Below are 22,649 nucleotides of genomic sequence, written 5' to 3'. Positions count from 1 at the left end.
TTACTTTGTTTATTTTTAAAGTATAATCAGAAGAAGAAAATCAGTCTTTCATGGAGAAAGGATAGTAGAAGATCTAGGAGTAAATAAAAACCAGGTGTGTTTACTAATGGAAAAAATATGCTTTCAAGCAAATAATTTTATTCCTGTTAACCTGCAGATTCGCTGTACATTTAGAAACTCCACATACTAAAAATGTGGAGGCGAAGCATGTGCTATGGATATTATTTAAAGCTGGACACATAAGAGGTTCGTACAGTAAAATTTTACATTTCTACATAAGGAAATTAAGGGAATAAAGTGAGCAGAGCCATTCAGTGGCAAAAAAGCTAGGACCAGGTAATCCAGTCTCACCTCAACCAATGCTGATCCCCACTGACTAGTATTGACACTGGGTATTCCTAAAAATGCTTGACAACATGGTTTAGAGAAATATTGCTTAGCAATAGTGCATTAGAGGAAAAAACAAAAACAAAAACCAGAAACAAACCCCCAAACCCTTCCCTTCCTGCTTTATCTCATTTGCCAAATCAACAATCCCCAAGTAACTGTCTGCTTTTCATGTTTATCTATGGTTAATTCATATTGATCAATGCCCCCCCCTTTTTTTTCTCAGCCCTTGTCTTCCTCATCTGACTCAAAGAAGCCTCAGAAAGACTCAGGTTATTATTTACTTCTGGTTACTCCCACAGTCCTGCAAGCTCTGAGCCCTGTTCCAGCAGTTTTCCCAGGGCCTGGGGAAGGCTAACACCAGTCGTGGGGAGAAGCATGCAGATTGGGTTTGTCAATTTCTCATTCCAAGCAACTGAAAAAGTACGTTTGAATGTCATCTGCCCTCTGAAATAATCACAAGAATGAATAGCACCAACGCAGCTATTCTGGACATTCACTATCCCAGCACTCCCATTTTGAGGGAAAAAGAGACATACCTCCCAAAGGTTTCTCCACGTTGGATCATTGCACAGCAAATGCAATGTCATGCTCAGACTTTCAGGAAAGCCAGACTTATGAAATGGAGAAGGATATTTTCCATATTCACATTAATTCCCTATTTTCAAAGTGCCCAGAAAGATACCATCACCTTTAAATTATATTGAAGGAGTAGAATTTGAAAAATTCCTTTCACAGAGAATAAAAACATTTATTATCAATAGGGGTATGAAAGGAATTTATTGTAAATGTTTGGAAAGGCACTTGGAAAGAAGAATGGATACTCCAGCAATAATGAAAAGTTAATACTCGTCTCTAAGTTAGCTCTGGGGTAGAGAATGCCTCCTGTGGGCTGGTTCCAACTCCCAGCTCAGCTCCGAAGGGGTGAGCAAAGCTGCCCCTCTCTGAAGCCCATCCTGGGGCTTGAATGTCACAGGCCAGGCCTCTACTCCATGAAGCAATGACTTTGACCTTTTGTGGAGTAGCTCATAACATTTCTGAAAGGCAGAAAATCAGCCCCTTACAGTTTCTTCCCATAAACATAATCCTGATTCAAATTAAAGCAAATCACACTTCTGAAAAAATTACAATTGATATTACGCTTATATTATTTACAAGACTGTGGCGGATACTCTAGGGTCCTTAAAGATGCACCAAACGTTGGCCTTCCTCTCGGGGGGGGGGGGAGAACAGCAATTGGTCTGAGCACTGCGTATGTGAGACCTCAGTCAGTTTTCACGATGGCTCCTTAAAGTATTATCATAGCCTTGTCTCAGGGAAATGGAAGCTCTGATAACTTAGTAACTTGTTCCAGGTCAAAATGCTAGAGAGAAACCAAAGTGAGATTTCAACTCTGGTCTTTGTGACTTTAAAGCCGATACTTCATTTATCCCCCAGGTGGCCCAGGAGTCACTAAAAATAGAACAAAACAAACTAAAAGAAAAGAGGACTGTTACTGATATCTGGTTAATCCATGAGTAGAACAAAGGGAATTAGAATGGAATTTGCAAAAGTTAAAAAAAAAACACTTACAGTGTTAATAACAAATCTCTAACCTAAAAACAAGGTGACAATAAATACTTGACGTGCATTATACAAGGCTAGGATAAATTTGTGCTTCTTTCCATATAAATGAATCACAATTCACAATAATACAGTAATCTAAATCTGATACTTGGATATCAGATAATTTTCAATTACAGAATGTGAAACCACCTATGTATTTATGAAAACATCTATTTCTTTGTTTCCAAAATGGTTAATGTTCTACTGGGTCCATTTGGCAAGTCACTTCTTAGCCTTGTTAAAGTTCTAAAAATACAGAGTTCCATGAGTACATAGTTAAATTCTAAGGGAGGATTTTAAAAATAAACTCCAGTTTAAGTTAATTTTGGGGATCTCCCTGGTGGTGCAGTGGTTAAGAACCTGCCTGCCAATGCAGGGGACATGGGTTCAAGCCCTGGTCCAGGAAGATCCCACATGCCGCAGAGCAGCTAAGACCGTGAGCCACAACTACTGAGCCTGCGCTCTAGAGCCCACGAGCCACAACTATTGAGCCCACAAACCACAACTAGTGAAGCCCACATGCCTGGAGCTTGTGCTCTGAAAGAAGAGAAGCCACTGCAATGAGAAGCCCGCGCACCTCAACGAAGAGTAGCCTCCGCTCGCCTCAACTAGAGAAAGCCTGCGCGTAGCAACGAAGACCCAATGCAGTCAAAAATAAATAAATAAATAAAGTGAATTTTCATGAAGTGGAACCGATATAAAAAAAGCTCCCTTGTCTATCTTTGCCTACCCATATATTATTTCAAAGTTTTACAACATTTGCCAACTAATTTAACAACAATCTGTCATTTACTAAAATGCAAACGGGTGCCAAGCCTGCTACAGCTGGGTGTATATCAGATAAAAACATATCCTTCCCGAGTGGAATTGGTTCATTTTATTATGATTATTACTACTGCTTTATTATATAAGCTCATTATACCTCTTCTCTCCTGTTCTTGTGAACATGTGCCTTTAATTTAAGGGTGAAGAAATTGTGTGTGTGCACGTGTGTAAATGAGACAATGTGTGAAAATAAAGCATGCTTGTGCTTTCAGCAAATATTCTAAATATTCAATCAGTTGTAAAATCTGGTGAATTGAAAAGGAAATTGATGATAGAAAGGAGATATACTAATCAGGCTTCATAAGAGACTAGTTTCCATCTGGACCCCTGAATTGTAGAGCAGAGTGAGGATGGGATGAAGGCCACTGTTCCAACAGGGAGTTAGAGACCAATGATTCCGATTTCACCTACTTTTGTTCCCCATCCTTGACACTAGTTCTGTCATGAATTCATTGGAATGTCTTAATTGATAACCCCAAAGCCTAAAATGATCAAATAAAAAGAATCTGAAATTGAAAGTATACTTGTAGATAAAATGGCAAGGCAAACACTATAAGCCATGATCATACAATATCTACAATGAGCCCCATGATTTCTCCAGATAAAAGATTAAGCTAAATGTCAAGCCAGTGCTTGGTATATGGTGAATACTTAAGAAATATTTTTTGAGTAAAATAATCAGGGAAGTACTGGTAACCCGAATACAGGATTTTCTGATTATGGGAAAAAGAAAAGATTCAATTCTATGTTTTTTGCTTGTTTTCTAAAGGATATTATTAAGCACACTTGTCAGGAAACTGTGAAATGCTGTCAATGCATTAGATGCCTGCTGATGAATATCAAGTGCATTATTAAAGTTTAATAACCCAACTAGGGCAAAAAAGATGACTGCAAGGCAACTAGACGGCACACAGTAAGTTTTGTTATTGTGTGTAGTTTAGTCTGTCCTTATTGTTTACCAGATCTGGGAGTCTGCTGGCACTTTGTTTAGAACCTTTATTCATTGTTATATGGTGAGCTCCCTGAAGACAAGTCCTGAGTATTATTCACCTTTCACTAGCACCTAGAAAAGTGCCTGGAATATTATAACCACCAGTGAGTGTTTCCTGAATGCAATCAGAAATAAATGAATGAATAAGGAGTCTAACAAAGACAATTTTAGGCAATTAGCTCCTTATTCTGACACCAAACCTTGGGTCACCTATCTCTGAAACATTGTCAATCAACTCACTCATTTTACAAAATCATTTCTTATTTAGAACTGTGTGGGCAGATGAAGCCAAGAGTCTCCCCTGAGGGAAGTCTTTGCCAGTCACACCAAGAAGCCAAAGGATCCCATGGTAAGTGAAATCGTATCTGTTTGAATGAGAGCAACTTGTTTTTAAACTATCCTTTCTCAAGATTTTGATTCTGAGACTCCTGCCAAAATTGTAAGAGACCCTATGTGCCCTCCTAAGAAGCTCAGAATGTTCCTTGTTGGTCACAGGGAGCAGTGATGAGTTTTAAAGAGAAGACAAAGGACAAGATTTACATATAAAAATACTTCTTTGGCTGTGGTGTTCATGCTGAATTGAAAGTTGAAGCTCAAGCTGGGAGGATGGAAGTTTTGAAATTATGCTATTGCCAAAGTCTATACGCGAGATGTTGGTTCTAGTTGTGAGGACAAGAGGGCAGACTCCACAAACTTTTCAGAAGTAGTACAGGAAAGAAAGACTTATTAGATGACTAGATCGAAGAAAAGAGGAAATGACGAGTTTTAAGAAGGGAGATTGGGTGAATGGCAGTGACATCAAGTAAATAAATACATTAGTGTTGGTAAAAACAACCCAATCACTAAAATTATTTCCAGTTCTAACATTCTGACTCTAATAAGTTTAGCTGAATTTTCACTAAGCAATTCCAAAGAACTTAAAGTGAAATTTAACAGCAATTCAAAAAAGTCATGAAAATAAAAGCTTTGGTGTGGTTAAAGTTTAGAACATTGATTAAATAAACGTAAACACATCTCTCTACTGCAGGACTTCTCAGAGCCTTTAATATGCTTTTAAATGTCTAAAGGAAGCATATAATAAGTGGTGTTTCTCAAGTGTATTTGATAGTAAAATCCCTCCATCCCCCCCCTTTTTTTAGCATTTTATTAATTAGTGTTTTACGGAAAAGCTTTAGAAAACCTTGGGTATTTTCTCCCATTTATTTTGGCCATTCCTTAATAATAATCTCAAGATTATATACTTACCTTCCCCAAGGACCATTCAGCAATATGAAATTGATTTAACCCAGAGATTTGGAATAAAAACTTTTTATAATATTTACATGATTAATCAGTATTTCACTTTTATTACTCTTGCCCTTTTAGTGATGATAATGATTAAGATTCATAACATAATGAGAGATTCTTATGTTCCAGGAACTCTGCTGAGTATTTAACAGGCATTAATCATATAATCCTCATAATAGTCCTATAAACTAATTACTAACATTTAGCTCCATTGTATAGAGGCACAAACTGATCCTCAGAGAGGCTAATTAATTTGAAAAAGGCAAGGTATTAGAACCCACTGAAGAGTCTGAATGCAGAGTCTGGGTACACTAATCACCAGACTATTCCATGTATGTTAATAACTCATTTCCAAAATATTAAACAAAAACAATGAAAGTGTGAGCCTTAAGAAAATTAACTCAGTATACGCAGCAAATTGGCATGGAAGTCATTCATACATTCATTCACTAAATACCTACTGTTTTGGGTACTTGGTATACAGTAGAGAACAAAACAGTCAAACTCAGGGCCTTCATGGAGGAGACAATCAATTAACAAGGTAAGTAAATCTAATACATAGAAGAAGGGATAAAAATTGCCAAAAAGGGGTTCTGAAGGGTTGGAGTGCATGTACGTTATATTGTGGATAGAAAGAACCAGGCAGGAGTCCTTGTCAGGACAAATTAGATAAGAACTCAGAGAAGAGTACTGGGTTTCACAGTGACCTTGATAAGAACAGCTTCGGTGGAATGATGGGGCAGAGTCCTGATGCCGTGGCTTCCCAGATGATAGGACAAATGAGGTTGTAGAGGGCAAGTATGGACCACAGTTTCAAGGAATTTTGTTTCAAAGTGAAAAAAAAAATGAGGCAGTAATTGGAAGGAGATAGGAGCCCAGAGATGGATTCTCCTCTCTCTCTTTTGAGATAGGAGAATTAGCAGTGTGAGAGTTTGTGGATGGCAATAATACAGTTGAGGGGGAAATTTTAAAGATGAAAGAGAAGCTAACTGATTGAGCCATGTCACTGATGAGGTGAGAAGGAATGGGGTCAAGTGAAGAATTGGAGGCAGTGGACTTAGGTAGAAGAGCAACTAATTCACCGTGGTAACAGGAGAAAAGCTAGAGTATGTGGTCACAGATGGAGGGAGGAGGACAGATGTGCCAAACAGAACAGAAATGACAACTTGAAAAAAAATCTATTAGATTTCGTTGAGGCCCACATTCTGACTTCTTTAGCTATGCTGAATATCTGTTTTCTACAAAAGTGGGGAGAAGAGTATATATCTTATGAAATTATTGTGAAGATTAAAAGTTATCTATTTTAGGGCTTAGGAGAGTAACTATAGTATAATAGACTGGCAAATGTTAAATGTATTACTATTATTATTATTATTTTCATGCAGCCCAAATGATATACTTCTAATTCTTGCATTTAATTTTATAGCACTGTAGCAGCAAATATAGTGCTATCTTTGAGAGAAAGAGCAAGTTGTCAATTGTGACATGGTTTGTTTAACATAGTTTCTCTAATGCAATTTTGGCACATTAATTCTAAAGGGGCTATACATGGAATCAATTTTGATTTTGTTATAAAGTCTTTGAAAATAGTGTTCCATTTTACTAGGCCAAATGCTTATCTTATAGTAAACAAATAGGGAGCATTTTGAAATTCAATATTTGCTACATTTTTTGATTAGCAAGCAGAAGGCATGGATGCAATCAATACTTGGACTCCCTGAGCAAAATATACTTATTTCCTTTGTGAAATCTTTCTTGATCCTTAGGCTTCTCCCTCTTGCCACCGATCTCTCCAGATGTCTTGACATTGCTGTCACCCAAGTCCAACTCATTATCAACTCTTTCCTGGACCATTTCAATCTTCCTCTCTTGCCTTCCCATCCCTCGCCCCACATGCAGTCCCTTCTCTACACAGCAGTGATCTTTTAAAACTGTGTATTCCACGGGTTTCCCTGGTGGTGCAGTGGTTGAGAGTCCACCTGCCGATGCAGGGGACATGGGTTTGTGCCCCGGTCCGGGAGGATCCCGCATGCCGCGGAGCGGCTGGGCCCGTGAGCCATGGCTGCTGAGCCTGCGCGTCCGGAGCCTGTGCTCCACAATGGGAGAGGCCACAGCAGTGAGAGGCCCGTGTACCGAAAAACAAACAAACAAACAAACAAACAAACCCCTGTGTATTCCATCAGGCCACTACTCTGCTGAAAACCTCCACTGGCTTTCTGTAGCAGATTAAAAGGCAGACCCCGTTCATGATTTAGGACGCCCTGCTGAGCTAGCCCCCCCGCCTACTTCTGTGGCCATCTACTACTGCCCGCTTTCTGTCCTTGTTGCTCCCAACACCCAAATTAGCACACTGTTCTGGAGATACACCCTAATCATTCTCCACTCAGGGGGCTTTTTAGCTCTTGCTGTTCCTTCTGCACAGAACATTCCTTCCACATGTCTTCACCTAACTGGCTTCTTATCACTTATGTCTCCATTCACATATCACCTCCTCAAAGATGATTCCCTGTCCTCCCTAACTAAATCAGCTCTGTTTCCCCCCAGTCATCAGTTTAATTTCATTCATAATACTTCTCCTTAGCTCAAATAGTCTTGATAGTTTCTATGTTTGTTTTGTCTTGTTGCTAGAATGGGGAAACTTTTATGTATTAAGTACAAAACTTAGACGTCTTCTTCCCTCTTTTATCTACTGTGCGGAAGTTGGCTAAACTTAATAAAAAGAAGAAATTCCAATTCCTGTAGTTTCTAGATGATGTAGTTAAAACTGCAACAGTCTAAAGTCATGGTGACTTTAGACTGCCACATAGATTTTCAGCTAGTTTCTTGAAGGAATTATTTTTAGTCACTTATTCCCTCATTCCTTAAATCACTCAGCTAATAAATCACTTATTTATTTCATTATTGTGTTCTATAATCTAACTTTGCATAAAGTAATTATCCAATTATTTTCCAAATATTTGACAGTATATATTATACAAAGAACACAAATTAAAATAATCTCAAAGAATATAAAATTTACCAACTCATTTGATGCCTGATAATGGAAGAATGAAAGATTTCTTTTTCCTGGAAAAGGCTATCTAATATACTGCTTCAAAAATCACAAACATGGATAACTGAAATGAATTTGTATACCGAGAGGTTATCTCAATGAAACTGAAGATGAGCTTTTATAAGGCAAGTAAAATCGAAGGTGAGTATAGACATAGGAAGAACAAAATAAATGACATTATAGAACTCAGAAAGTCTATGCTGACTTTTATCATATTATTTTTAATCTACCACTACAAATAACTAAATGGAATCATCTAGAACTCCACAGTGTGGAATGGTATAGGAGAGAAGAATGGGGGGCTGAGAATAAATACAAAGTTTTCTGGAAGAACATGATCTCTTTTCCAAAGAAAGAAAAACATATATATGGTATTTCTTGAGCACCTATTATGTTCCAGGTATTGTGTCAATTGCTTTATATGCATTATCATCTCACTTAGCACTCATACCATCTTTGTAAGTAAATACTATTATTGCCCTACTGTAGATGAGGAAATGGAAGCAGAGAGGTAATTTGATCTAAATCAGCTCAGAGAGCAGAAAATGACAAATCCTAGACTCAATTCTAGACTAAGTTGCAAGCCCATGTATATTAAACACATAAAAACCCTCTCATGCTGATCTTAACACATTTCAATGAGTCACCGCTGCTTTTCCATAATTAGATGTACAATGCTAGGAGTCAGAATAATTTGTTCTTTTTAAGAGTTACTTCTTTTCTTACTGCCTTAACTCTAAAAGTAAATGGTCTGTTTTAAAACTAAAGTCCTTGTTTTCCCAGATTAAAACCTTGAAAGATCCTCAATGGAAAGTTGAATAAATTATGGGATCTCCATACTACAAAATTTTTGAAAGAGTAAAATGAATGAGTCCTATCCTATGGATTGCCCCAGAAGGATATGCACGATACACTGTTAGGTGAAAACAGCAACATGCAAAGACATATGATCCCCATTTGGTATATGAATGTGCACAGGAGTATGGGAAGATGTAGTCCATACTCCTAGCAATGGTTATCTAGTTGGACAGGAAAATCTATTTTAATTTCATCATTATAGTAATGATCTACTGTAACAGGCATGGATTACTTTTATAATTAATGATGAGTATAGAATAAGTTTTTAAAAATTATTTCTGAATATAATCTTTCTATATGTCTGAATAACTTTCTCAGATCCTCTTGTTTCTAATCTTAGCTCATTTTTCCTTCCACCAACGTACCACATTTGTATTTGTTTTATATATTAGACTTTCAGTTAAGATTTCCATTGAAAGAAAGATTCACTAGCAATAATAAATTTGAAAACCATTGGTCCATATCACCTGATTTAATGACAGCTACTGAATATAGGACATTCTCTCTATATATATACTCATGAGGCTATGTGTACTACTAACATAAATAGATTCATTTTAATGAGAAATTTCAGATTGCTCTTTATTATGTTAAGAGTCATACACATACAGTTGAAAATTAAATAAGAACTAAGCATGACTGACTTAACTTGAATAACCATTGTACTGATGACACAGAGAGAAAGAATAGTAATGTGCAGCCCAAGGTTTTGGTAATGAAATCACCAGATTACTGGTGATTAAAGGAAAATTCTACCCAACAACTTAGTTTCAAAGGATTCTAATGTAGCTGAAAATTGACAGAGCTAGAAAAGTCTGAACCAAACCTAACTATAGTTAGAAAGTGCATACAGAACAAGTGCAGAAGCTTTCCCTCCAGTCCCTTTCAGAATAATCAGGAGACGGCTTAGCTCAGACTTCTGATTAAAACCCTAACCCCAATCCCACAAAGGTGGAAGAATCATAATTATTTGTACTCCAGCTGCAATGTTACGTTAATCAACTGCATGCATTCCACTGTTTCAAATCTGGGCTGAATTTATAACAACCCTATGGTTAGCATAATTCGCAGTAAATTAAATTAAATCCAACAAACATTCACTGAGTACTCACTAGAGTTCAATGTACTTTATGGGTTTTGCAAAGCCCATAAAGGTGCATAGAGTACAAGCTCTGCTCTTCAAGAACTTACTATTTAGTGAAGAAGATACATGCAAAACTAACTCTGACAGAGAGCACAATATGATAAAGACTATACATACCAGGAAGAATACAAAGTATAGGGAAAATAAGGTAGGGATCACATACACTAAATTCTAGCTTGGGCAATGAGGTTTCTGGGAAGAGGTAGCAGTTTAACTGAAGTTTGATGGTCAAATAGGATTTGTCTGTATAGTAGTAGGTCATGGGAGAGAGTCAAAGACCACATACTGTAGAGAAAGCAGTATGTGCCAATGGGTAGTAAGAGTGGAGTATGCTTCACAGACACAGAAAACAAACCTGTGGCTACCAAAGGGGAAAGGGAGGATGTAGGGATAAACTAGGAGTAGAGGATTAACAGATACAAACTACTATACAGAAAATAGATAAGCAACAGGATTTACTGCATAGCACAGGGGGCTATATTCAATATCTTGTAATAACCTACAATAGAAAATCTGAAAAATATATACTTAGCTGGATCATTTTACTGTACATCTGAAACCAACACAATACTGTAAATCAACTATACTTCAATTAAAAAAAAAAAGAGTGGAGTACACTTAAATTCCTAAAAAGAAAAAAGAGATGAGGAAACAAAAAGAGGTTAGGCCCAGATCAACAGTGGCCAAACATGAACATGATTAAAATGTATGTTTTAGACTCACAGATATAGAGAACAAACTAGTGGTTACCAGTCAGGAGAGGGAAGGGGGAGGGGCAATATAGGGGTAGGGATTAAGAGGGACAAACTTAGTTATAAAATAAGCTACAAGGATATATTGTACAACACAAGGAATATAGCCAATATTTTGTAATAACTATAAATGATTATAAACTTTAAAAATTGTGAATCACTATATTGTACACCTGTAATTTATATAATATATTAACTATACTTCAATAAAAACTTTTTTAAAATAAATCTAAAAAATGTATGCTTTAAAATCACCCAATGGTACATTCACGAGTAAGAAAGAGAAAGGAGTTGCTTCCAGTGGAGTATTACAACTATAGAGCCCTTATTTTTTAATTTAATTTAAATAAGACAGGATTTCTCAAGATCTGTAATTTGAAACAGATATTTTATTACATTAGATTATATGGTCAATTTGGGGGAGAGGAGTGGTCAGTGAATTTTTTTAGTGAAATCAAGGAAAATGATGATGAATTAAGCTGCCTGGTTAGGGAATGTGGGAACAGAAAAATAATATTGTCCTGGGACAGAGGTGAAACTAGTGAAGGAACTACACAAGGGAGATGCCCAGAAGGGCATTGTTGGATGACCTATCAACACCAATTGGAGAGTTTCAATATCTCCAATTCTCAGTCTCACAGTTTCAAGAATTTATATCTCCAAATCTAAAATTAACATATTGATGAATATTAATGATGTTAATATTCATATTAATAAATATTTCTTTTCAACAAATCTAAGCATCAAAATATACCTCTGCTCTCATCAGAGGAAACTCTCTAGCCCTTAGCTTATTTGCAGGACAGATACAACACACAATCCTGTCTACTGACTCAGCCTAGAGCTCCATGCATTCCTCTAGAGGGGAGGATTGGAAACTCACTGTTTCAGAGGTGGCTTCATATGAAAGTCATCACCAATCAACACAGTTTGAGCTGAGGTGCTTTTAAAATATACAAATAGCTCATGCAGCTCTATGTCGAAAAAACAAACAACCCAATCAAAAAATGGGCAGAAGATCTAAATAGACATTTTTCCAAAGAAGACATACAGATTGCCAAAAAGCACATGAAAAAATGCTGAACATCACTGATTATCAGAGAAATGCAAATCAAAACTACAATGAAGTATCACCTCACACCAGTCAGAATGGCCATTATTAAAAAGTCTACAAATAATAAATGCTGGAGAGGGTGTGGAGAAAAGGGAACCCTTCTACACTGTTGGTGGGAATGTAAATTGATACAGCCACTAGGGAAAACAATACGGAGGTTCCTCAGAAAACTAAAATAGTTATCATATGATCCAGCAATCCCACTCCTGGGCATATATCCGGAGAAAAACATAATCCGAAAGGATACATGCACCCCAATGTTCATTGCAGCACTATTCACAATAGCCAAGACATGGAAGCAACCTAAATGTCCACCAACAAAGGAATGGATAAAGAAGATGTGGTACATATATACAATGGAATATTACTCAGCCATCAGAAAGAATGAAATGCCATTTTCAGCAACATGGATAGACCTAGAGATTATCATAGTAAGTGAAGTCAGACAGAGAAAGACAAATATCACTAATGATATTGGAAATGGAAAAAAATGGAATCTAATTTTTAAAAAAAATGAAACAAATGAACTTATTTACAAAACAGAAACAGACTTACAGATACTGAAAACAAACTTCTGATTACCAAAGGGGAAATGTGGGTGGGAGGGATAAATCAGGAGCTTGGGATAAACATACACACTACTATATACAAGATAGATAACCAACAAGGACCTACTGTATAGCACAGGGAACTCTACTCAATATTCTGGGATAACCTATATGAGAAAAGAATCTAAAAAAGAATGAATATATGTGTATGTATAACTGAATCACTTTGCTGTACACCTGAAACTAACACAATATTGTGAATCAACTATACTCCAGTAAAATAAAAAAACAAAAAAACCCACCTACCATTCTAACACCGTTTTCAAAGGCTTGCCGGGTGAGTGGAGCTGGTCCATCCACAGTCTTGCCATCATCATCCGGGCCCCAGCTCGCACTGTAAATGTGCACATGCTGAGGATTGAAGCTAACTGATTTTGCTTCAACCATATCCGTGACATCTCCATCCAGCATTCGAACTCCTGTAAGACAGAAAGGGGAAGTAACTCTATCAGAAGCTTCACCCAAACAGACCAAGATATATTTCAATTGTAGCATTTTTTCTTTAAGGAAAGAATAACCTTTAAATCAACACTTAAGTCAGCCTATGTTCCTCAGAAAAGGATAGTGCAAGACTTTTCAGAAGCTTTCTTGGGGGGGAAAAGGAAGTTAAATTGCATGTAGAAGAGCAAAACTTCTTTAAAAACTTTTTTTAGCCATTGTTCTCTTTTTCTAAGTTTCCACATTCTTTCCCTTCTCTTTATCTCTGTCTTAAGGGATATCTTTGTCTCTTGACAAAGGGAGCCTCAAGCAATCCATCTTCCCAAAACTTCTCTTCATTAGGTACCTTGGGCTCATAATTGGTATAAAACATTCTAACCCCAGCAGTCTTAGAAATTTGGAAAGCCGCCAAGTTAGAGTGGTCCAATTTCCTCCATATTTAATATTATCTCCTAATCTGAAATACTGATGTGAACTTAATATATGACTTCTTTGCCAAGTTATTATAAGTCAAATAATAAGTGAGAATGCCCTCTGTGCATGTTACACATCAAATAATTCTCAAAGGGTTTGGGCAATGTTTAGTCATTAATCTCCATGTAAGTATTCCCACCAGACAGATAGGAATTTATTATTAACCTTACTTTGCAAAAATAGACACTAAGATACTAAAAAAAATTGTCAAATACAAAGCTTTCTTTTTTCTTTTTATTTTACAGACACGCAATAACAACAAAACACCTAATAAGTAAACGTATCTTTCCTTCAGCTGAAGCTAAATACCATCACTGAGATATTGTATTACTTTAAAATTATGTCCTTATAGACCAAATTTACTCCTTAGGAAAACCTTGTTATCTAGTAGGATTTCAACTTTCTTTGGTTACCAATAAATGAGGATTAAATAATAAAACCCTAAATCAAAAAAAAAACAACCCCTAAATCAGGCAGCTTTAGAGGCTATGTGGTTTGAGGTGGGAATTCTGGTGGAATATAAAAATATTCTTGAAGGAACCATATCTTCTTTGTGCTTTTAAAAAAATGTTTAACTTTTAACTATAAAATCACAAACACAGAAAAACAGAAAAAAATGACAATGAACCCGGATACAGCCAGGACTCAACAACTGTTAACATTTTGCCATATTTTCTTCATCTAAAAATATAAATATTAGGCTAAACCATTTTAAATTACATGACAGATATGACACTCTATCCTTTAATATTTTTTCCAAAAAAAGGGGGAAACAAACACCCACTCTACCTTAAATTTCCCAAAGCATCCCTAAAGACGTTGCATTTGGCTGCTGTATCTCTTGACTATCCTTTCTTCTAGACTTGCGTATTTTTAAAGGAGATGTATAGAAACAGGTGATGTGGAGAACAAAGGTTTTGAACAAGTCCATTTAAAAATTATGGAATGTAAAGCATACTTAGAAAGCTTTTCAGCAGTTTATTTTGTGGGAGGAAAATACCCAGCAGGATGCTCTGCACATACTGGGTCCTCAGCAGCCATTGGTTTGTTTTGATTTGACATGAATATTCAAAACTCATCTGCATGGTTTTTACCAAATAAAGATGAAATATTTCATATTCTTACTTCTATTTAAAGGTATAAAATGGAACTATTTTACCACTACAGGGAGGCCTGAAATAATCCAATCAGTATGTCTAAACACAGGAGTGTCTACACAGCACCTGAATTCAGTTTCTACACCATGAAATTTATGTGACGTCCATGAAAACATGCTTGATAAAATCATATCTAGAGCATAATATTAATTTTCTGACCAAAAATTGATAAGAATTTTATTTTCTCAGGTTTAAAAATGAAAGGTTACGTTTTCTTCATTTAACTAACTGCATGCAGCCTTCATGCCTTGGCTCTGAGGGGTTAAATTTATAATTTAGGATGTTCTTGCTTTTAGGATGAAAGAACATTTGTCAGGCATTGCCATTCATTCATTGTTTTAGAGGTCTTGTTTAGCTAGGTCAGCAGTTTATCTGTGAACTTCACAAGTTAATCCCTTCATTCCCTCAAGGTCAGAAGTGCTGGGTTAGTACTGAATAGTAATGATAGGGACCTGGGTGTGTGTCTGTGTATGTGAGTGTGTGTGTGCTGGACAGCAAGTAGGGTTGACTGGACAGCCACTGTAGTCATCCAACTATCCTGAGGAGAGCAGGGGCCTCCAGCACCCTCACAATTCTTCAGAGGATGTCTGTCTCCTTTCCATAACACCTCCATGAACCTTGCCCTTGATACACAGCAGATGCTCTCAGAGTACTGCTAATTACTGGTTAATAAGCTGCCATACTCTAGGAATCCCGGGTGAAATGAAAGAAAGAAAGAGGTCAAATTTACTGACGAATGACGCAAAAGACAGTCTCAAAAAACCTTTTCTTAGCACCGTCATTGTATACCCCAATTATTTCATGTTATAAGACATCTACATTAACCTTAGAAAGGACTATCATTTCTATTTTTTAGATCCAACTCTGTTTACCATTTGGAAACAAATAGTATATTGGAAACAAGGATGTCAGCCTGGTTCCAGGAGCTTCATCTTATGAAATGAAGCTTCAGGAGATGCTTAGAGGAACACCTTCAAAGCCAGTAGGATCTATACCATCTCTTACAATGTTTTCTTCCCATTTGTGCGTGGCTGTGTCACCAGGCTATACTAAAAAAGATGATTACAAATGGGAAAGTAAGAGTTTGTTTTATTAATATCTGAATTTACACTGCTTTGGTTGGTCCTTGTAGTAAGTATATGTATGTATATTTGAGCTTGTGTATGTATATATATGTATATCTATAACCTGCAATTATTAATGGTAATAGTATTACTATACTCTGGGGCTACAAAAGGAGATTTTACTCTTTACCTTTTAATTACAATTTAAAGGAATTTTTGTAAAGCCTATGGGAAAGAAAAAACATATTTTCTGCTTTGACAGAATTTCAAAATGCTTCTTTCCATAGAGATATTACGGCCTGGTGTTTATATCCTTAGTTCTTTCTGACCCAGGTACCAATTGTACAATTTGGTATAGATGGTAATGACCCCATCTTCGTTATTGGACAACCTTTTCTTATTCCTATTTAAAGAAAGAAATGTCTGTGTTTGCAACGCTTTAGGGGGCTGCTTAATAATGCAGGTTAACAAGGTCTTTTTGCTGTCAGCAGTAGTTGAACTCTATTATGCAAACATATGCCTGTCTTTAGTTCAGAAAAGGGTTCTGAAAACCAGTTAGGGTGAGAGCTCTTGGCTTGTTTCTACATCCACTCGTGCCTGTTTCCCATACCTCCGATCCTGGCGTTGAAAGCAATGCCAACTGTGCAGTGAGAGTTGTTTGCTGCGGCCGCCACTTCTCCAGCACAGCGGGTCCCGTGCCTGCAGGGAGAACACACACACTTTCTAAAGGAAGACACTTCATTCTCCCAAACTCAACACATCCTCGACACCACTCAGACTTCAACGTGGTGAAGAATGTAGCAAGCTGTAGGCGTTTCTGGAATTTCTTACCCAAGTAGCATTAAGTCTGTCCATTGCAAACTTTTACACTTACACTTACACTTAATTACATTCTGTTTTGGATTACATTCCTGTATGCTTATTTTTGATATCTTGCTTTCCCAACCAGAAAATCTCCTTGAAGGCTAAAATCAAGTTGTATGTTCCTTTGTATTCTCTGAACTTTTGATGTCCAATATGGTAAACACCAGCCACCTATGGCTAATGGGTACTTGAAATATGGCTACTGTGACCACATTTTAATTTTTAATTTTAATTAAATTTAAAAACTAGTACTCAATTCATTTATTAGAAAATTTAATAATGTGGGTATGAGAAACTACTTTTTAAACAGGAAATTAAAATATACATCAAGGATTTCCAAAGAAAATTCATCATCTAAGATGGGATTGCTGTAAATACACACTGGATTTCAAAGATCTTATGTGAAAAGACAACATAAAATAATGCATTAGTAGTTATTTTATATCAATTACATGTTGATATATTGTACTTAATAAAATATATTATCAAAACCTATTTTACCTGTTTGTGTTCACCTTTTTTAAGATGTGGCTGCCAGAAAAGTACAAAATTTTTCTGAAAGATATTCCTTGTTATTTCTCACCACAATAACTTAGCTCTTTAATCAGAAAAATCATTTAGCTGAAAGGACTTCTAAGATCTTATCCAAGGATGGCAAAGAAGCGTCAAGTGCAAAGGACAATCTGTTTAGAAATGGTGGCCTAATACGGTGTGTGCTGAGAACAATTCTAAGGCATGGCTAAGCCCAGAGAAAGAGGGCGAGGACTGACGACTAATGCTTGCCCTGGATGCAGGAGGGGGACGTGACAACCACTGTGGTGTATTTCTATGCTAATGAAGTCAATGCTCACCTCCCTTCCCACATTTTTAGAGATGAGGGCACTTAAGGAGGCCCTGAGATGTAAAGAGATCTGTCAAAAATAGCCCAACAGTGACTAAAACTCAGGACCCCTGATTCTGTTCTGGTACTTTTTATTTTACAGCATATTCTACACACTCATCATGGGATATAACTACTGTCTATGCAACTGTAAACAAATAGCTGCTTATAACTGATAGGTATACACCAGTTCACACAAAAGAGATATATCCTGCTTTTTCCACTTAGTAATATCATGCATCTCTTTTTATGTAAAGATTAATCTATATATAATTTAAATGGCTACTATTATTCTATATAATCTTTTATATTTATATAGAAATAGCATATACCTATATACATATACCTATATGTGTGTGTGTGTGTGTGTGTGTATATATATATATATATACACACACACGAATCATAATCTTTATTTCTGGAAATTTACCCATTTTTTCACTAGTATTAATGAAGCTACAAAGAACAGTTTTGTATATACAAAATTTTATATACCTTGGGACAAATTTCTAGAATTGGAATTACTGGATCAAAGAGTACAGAATATACTGTCACACTGTCAACAGAAGATAAAAGTAGTATAACTGAACCTCATAAAAACTGCAAGAGTGATAAATAGTACTACAAAACACCAAATTTTAATTCATGACAAAAAAAGACAGGCCATAAGCCAAGTTGAATGACAATATGAAGAATGGAGAAAATATATGGATGAACCCCTGTGTACGTAAACCCCTATGTATGAATTTTCAATCTTTTTCATGCTTACCAAGCAGACTTGAAAAATATTATCTCATTGTTGCTTCCCTCTTTATCCCTTCTGATTACATTTGATGTTGTACATCTTTTCAAATCTTTATTAGCTATTTCTATTTCTTGCTTTCTGAATAACCTCTTCATGCTTTTTGCCCAAATCACTTCTTGCCTTTCTATCATACCTGTTGCAAATATATTTCCAAATGCTTTGTTTGGAATGTAACAATCTTATTTATGGCACTTTTAGGTTGTCACACATAGTTATTTAATTTTGATGTACTCATAATTATCTTGCCCTCTGATATTTGGTTATACAATTTAATCATCAGAAAAAATGATCTCTTTTTAAAAAAAATATTTTTGTAAGCCCCAAGCTAAACTAATTTTCCCCTGAGCATAGTAATTATTTACTATGAATCTTCATTAGCCTCTCACTGCATATTACTTCATGGTGTAGATTATTTTTATTCAAATGTCAAATTCCCTTTATGAGTCTACTGTTTTTATACTTCATTGGCTCTATTATTTTTTTTTTTTTTTTAAATTTGAGTATCTTTTTTTTTTTTTTTTAAATTATTTATTTATTCATTTATTTATTTTTGGCTGTGTTGGGTCTTCGTTTCTGTGCGAGGGCTTTCTCTAGTTGCGGTGAGCAGGGGCCACTCTTCATCGCGGTGCGCAGGCCTCTCACTGTCGTGGCCTCTCTTGTTGCAGAGCACAAGCTCCAGACGCGCAAGCTCAGTAGTTGTGGCACACGAGCCTAGTTGCTCCACGGCATGTGGGATCTTCCCAGACCAGGGCTTGAACCCGTGTCCCCTGCATTAGCAGGCAGATTCTCAACCACTGCACCACCAGGGAAGCCCTGGCTCTATTATTAATTAATGCAAGTTCTACAGGATCATAAGGGCCTATGCTTTTAATGTGGCTCTGGTTTATTCTTTGGCCCATGGGTTATTTAGAAGTATGATTTAAATTTTTCAAATGTATGCAGGTGTTATGTTTTTTATATCGATCAATAACTTGATTACCTTATGATAAAAGAATATAATTTTTATGAAGCAATCATTTGAATTTTGTGAGCTCATAAAATGGCGAAGCATATGATCAACTTTTATAAATGTTCCATGTGCTTTGAAAGGATGTGTATTCTCCAATTGTTCCATATAAGTCCATTATGTCAAGCTTGTTCATTATATTGTGGATTTGTTAATGTTCTTTGCAGTTCTATCAATTTTTTTTTGTATTTAGAAAGGAATTATCAAGTCTTTCTAGTGAAACAAACTGTTTAGGAATATGTAGTAACACTGTGGTTCTTGCAATAAAAATTAAAGATATCTGGTTAATATTTAAATTATAAACCACTTGATCCTTTTAGTTTCAAATATTCTGTGTTCATATTAGTATGCCTCATAAGTAGAATATAATTACGTTTTTTTGAAGCTAGGCTATCTTTGTCTTTGACTCAAGAGTCAGTCCATTTACAGTGTCTATGTATTCATATATTCATATTCATTTCTGTATTTCTTCCCCTGTACTAGTTTGGATGTTATATTCTATTATTTAATGGTTACCCTAGATATTTGATAATAGATAGCTAAGATCACAAACACTAAAATTATTAATACTTTTTTCACCTTTTCCCAAACAATGCAGACTTTAGAATGTTTTAACTGATTATCCACCCCTTGACATGATCCCCCCATAATTATAGTTATACATTGGATTTTTTAACTCTAGAAATCACCCACTACTGTTCTATTTTAAACAATCAATGTTTGTTTAGATTTACATTCTTTGCTCTGTTTATTTTTGTAGCTCTTATTTCCTTCTGGGATCACTGATTTCTTTCTGAAGAACATTCTATAAATGTACCCATCGGAGAGGCTTTTGGTAGCCTCAGAAAATGACTTTATTTTACTGTGGTTCTTAAAAACTAATTTCACTGGATATAGAATCCTAGACTAACAGCACTTCAAAGATGCCATTCCACCAATTTTTAGCTTCCATTGTTTCTGGTGAGAAATCAGCCATCTGGCAATCTAGTTCTCTCTGGATGCTTTTCAGATCTTTGTCTTTTCTATTCTGCAGGTTCATGAAGATGTTATATGTATGTATTTTTAAAAATTCTTTCTTGGAATTCCTAAACCTGTAGTTTAATATTTAAATCTTCAGAAGTCTTAGCTAGTACCTTTGTAAGCTAGTACCTTGATGCACTGCCTTTACATCATTCTATGGTTCCTCCTGTCAGAATCCCCGTTAAGCATACATTAGACCTTTTCACACTATCCTAATCTTCAATCTCAGCTTTAGGCTTCCCCCATCCTTCTCTCTCTCGGCTGTGTTCTGTGTAACCTGCTCAGTCTTATACTTCACTTACCTATCTTCAGCCATGACCAACCTGTTATTTAGTCCATTCATTGCATTCTTCTTTTCAGTTATTTATACGTTTTACTTTTTAAAGATCTTTTGTCAAGTCCACCCAGTTAATTTGGATAGTCAATTTTTCTTAAAAATGCTTTTCAATATTTATTTCTTGATGCATATGAATTATATATAGTAATTCTAAATAGGTGAATCTAATTCTGCTATTCATTTTTTCTATTGGCTTGTTTTCAGGGTGACGTTTCCCCCATGTAGTTGGTGAATTGTCAAATTAGGAGATCATGTTGTTTAGGCTTTTATCTTTGTGAATTCCTTGAGGATGGGTATGGAAAACTCATTGTTTTAAAGAAGATTTAAATTCACTTCTAACACATATTTTGGGCTACACCAACCAGGACCTGTTCCACCAAATTAAAAATGTGGGCCATACAAGTAATATGGATTATAGGTGAAAATTCCACAAGAGAATTTAGTTATTCTCCAAGGTAGTTATTTATTTATCGTCTTGCCCTATCTATCACCCAGGGAGAGAAAGTCAAATACATCCTCTGTCTCTCTGTGTAGGTTTTCTTTTTCTATGGTTATTGCACTGAAGATAGTACCTCAGGGGTTCCATTTTATGCAGAAAGCTTCTCTCACCCTTTGGACCAAGGCCTTGTCTCCTGCCATCTCTGGACTTTTAAAAATCCATCTCCAGTCTGGCTGGGATTGGTTGCTCACCCTGGGAAATGCCTAGTGTCCACCTGTTGCCCACGTAGTTGATAAATTTGCACTTTCTCAGAGAAATACTCTGGTAGCCCATTAGCTCAACCATGCACTGAAAAGTTCTTTAATATTTTCCCATGAGTTTTAGATATACTGTGGTAGGAGAGATTTAATTGAATATCTGTTCTACCATATTACTAAAAGACAGAAGTAACATGGTTCTGTATTTCTAAAATGTGGTAAAGCCTTGCACATATTATGTGCATCATTAATGTACAGTGAACGTTTATAAGTGAAGAACAGAGTGACTATTTTGTTTATAAAAACATTTCTTGTAAAGATTTCTGTACAGGGCTCTACATCATAATATATGGGCTATTTTGGGGAGATAGGGAAGTTATACTGTACTGTTGACACATATATTTTAAGTATCAGTTAAATCATATATTGCAGCATACTGTAATTGAGGGTCCAAAATGCCAGCTCAACTACATTTAAACAGCCCACTCTTCAGATGACAATGATCATTACTCCAAGTAAAGTACTAGTCATCATTTTTATTTTTATATCCTAGTTGGACTCTGTCTTGACATGGATTTTAAATAGATCATAGAACAATGGATATCATCATGACCTATTCAAGTACATGAACATGATTCAATTTCTTCCTTCTCCCAAAGAACAAAGGGTGGTTAGCAAAAAGTATATTCATGACGTCAATAAATATGAAAGTCACAAAACAGACAAAAGTCTGTTTTTCAGTTGTATTTTTCTTCAGAGATGACAGATTATGAGCATGTAAAGTTTTCAGCATAAGAAGAAAATTTTAGTAGATTTTAGTCCAGAAAACAATATACTCATTAGATTATGTTCTGACCCACACACACCTAAATGCAAACTTTACTAGCCACGTCCCACGTAATGTCCCTTGGAAATGAGTCACCTGTTTAGCTTTCTTGCATATGTTCACAATATTACTAAGACACATATTTTCTGAGACTTCTAGAAGATAACCCAAGTATGTAAATTATAAGGATATGTAAACCAGTGACTTAAATTGGACATCATCTAAAATAAAGCACATGTAGACAAATTAGGACTTAAAAATGCATCACTTCTCTGAATCTCTTAAGGGCATTGCTGCCAGGGCCCCTAGAAAGTGTAAAATGTTGTATTATATAATTTTTACTTGAATAAACCATTTGGCTTAAAGAGCATTTTGATTTAAAAATCATGTCTGTCTTTGTCCGATGGCTTTTTCTTACTCAGAAAAAAAATTTTTTTTGGTCATCTGCTATATTACCCA

General features: G+C 35.9%; 1 protein-coding gene across 2 annotated transcripts in view; it reads right to left on the bottom strand.

The window, feature by feature from the left end:
• PCSK5 (proprotein convertase subtilisin/kexin type 5) overlaps positions 1 to 22,649 on the bottom strand; it is a 467,730-nt gene that overhangs the window by 289,811 nt on the left and 155,270 nt on the right. For both annotated transcript variants that reach the window (XM_081236835.1, XM_081236836.1), the window contains exons 6-7: positions 16,367 to 16,455; positions 12,870 to 13,042 (exon numbers count right to left, since the gene is read on the bottom strand). In XM_081236835.1, coding sequence (XP_081092961.1) covers positions 12,870 to 13,042; positions 16,367 to 16,455 — 262 coding nt within the window. The remainder of the gene's footprint in view (positions 1 to 12,869; positions 13,043 to 16,366; positions 16,456 to 22,649) is intronic.

This window comes from Mesoplodon bidens, assembly GCF_964165515.1.
Source record: "Mesoplodon bidens genome assembly, chromosome: 6".
Taxonomy (NCBI): domain Eukaryota; kingdom Metazoa; phylum Chordata; class Mammalia; order Artiodactyla; family Ziphiidae; genus Mesoplodon; species Mesoplodon bidens.
This window is presented reverse-complemented; position numbering and strand designations above follow the sequence as displayed.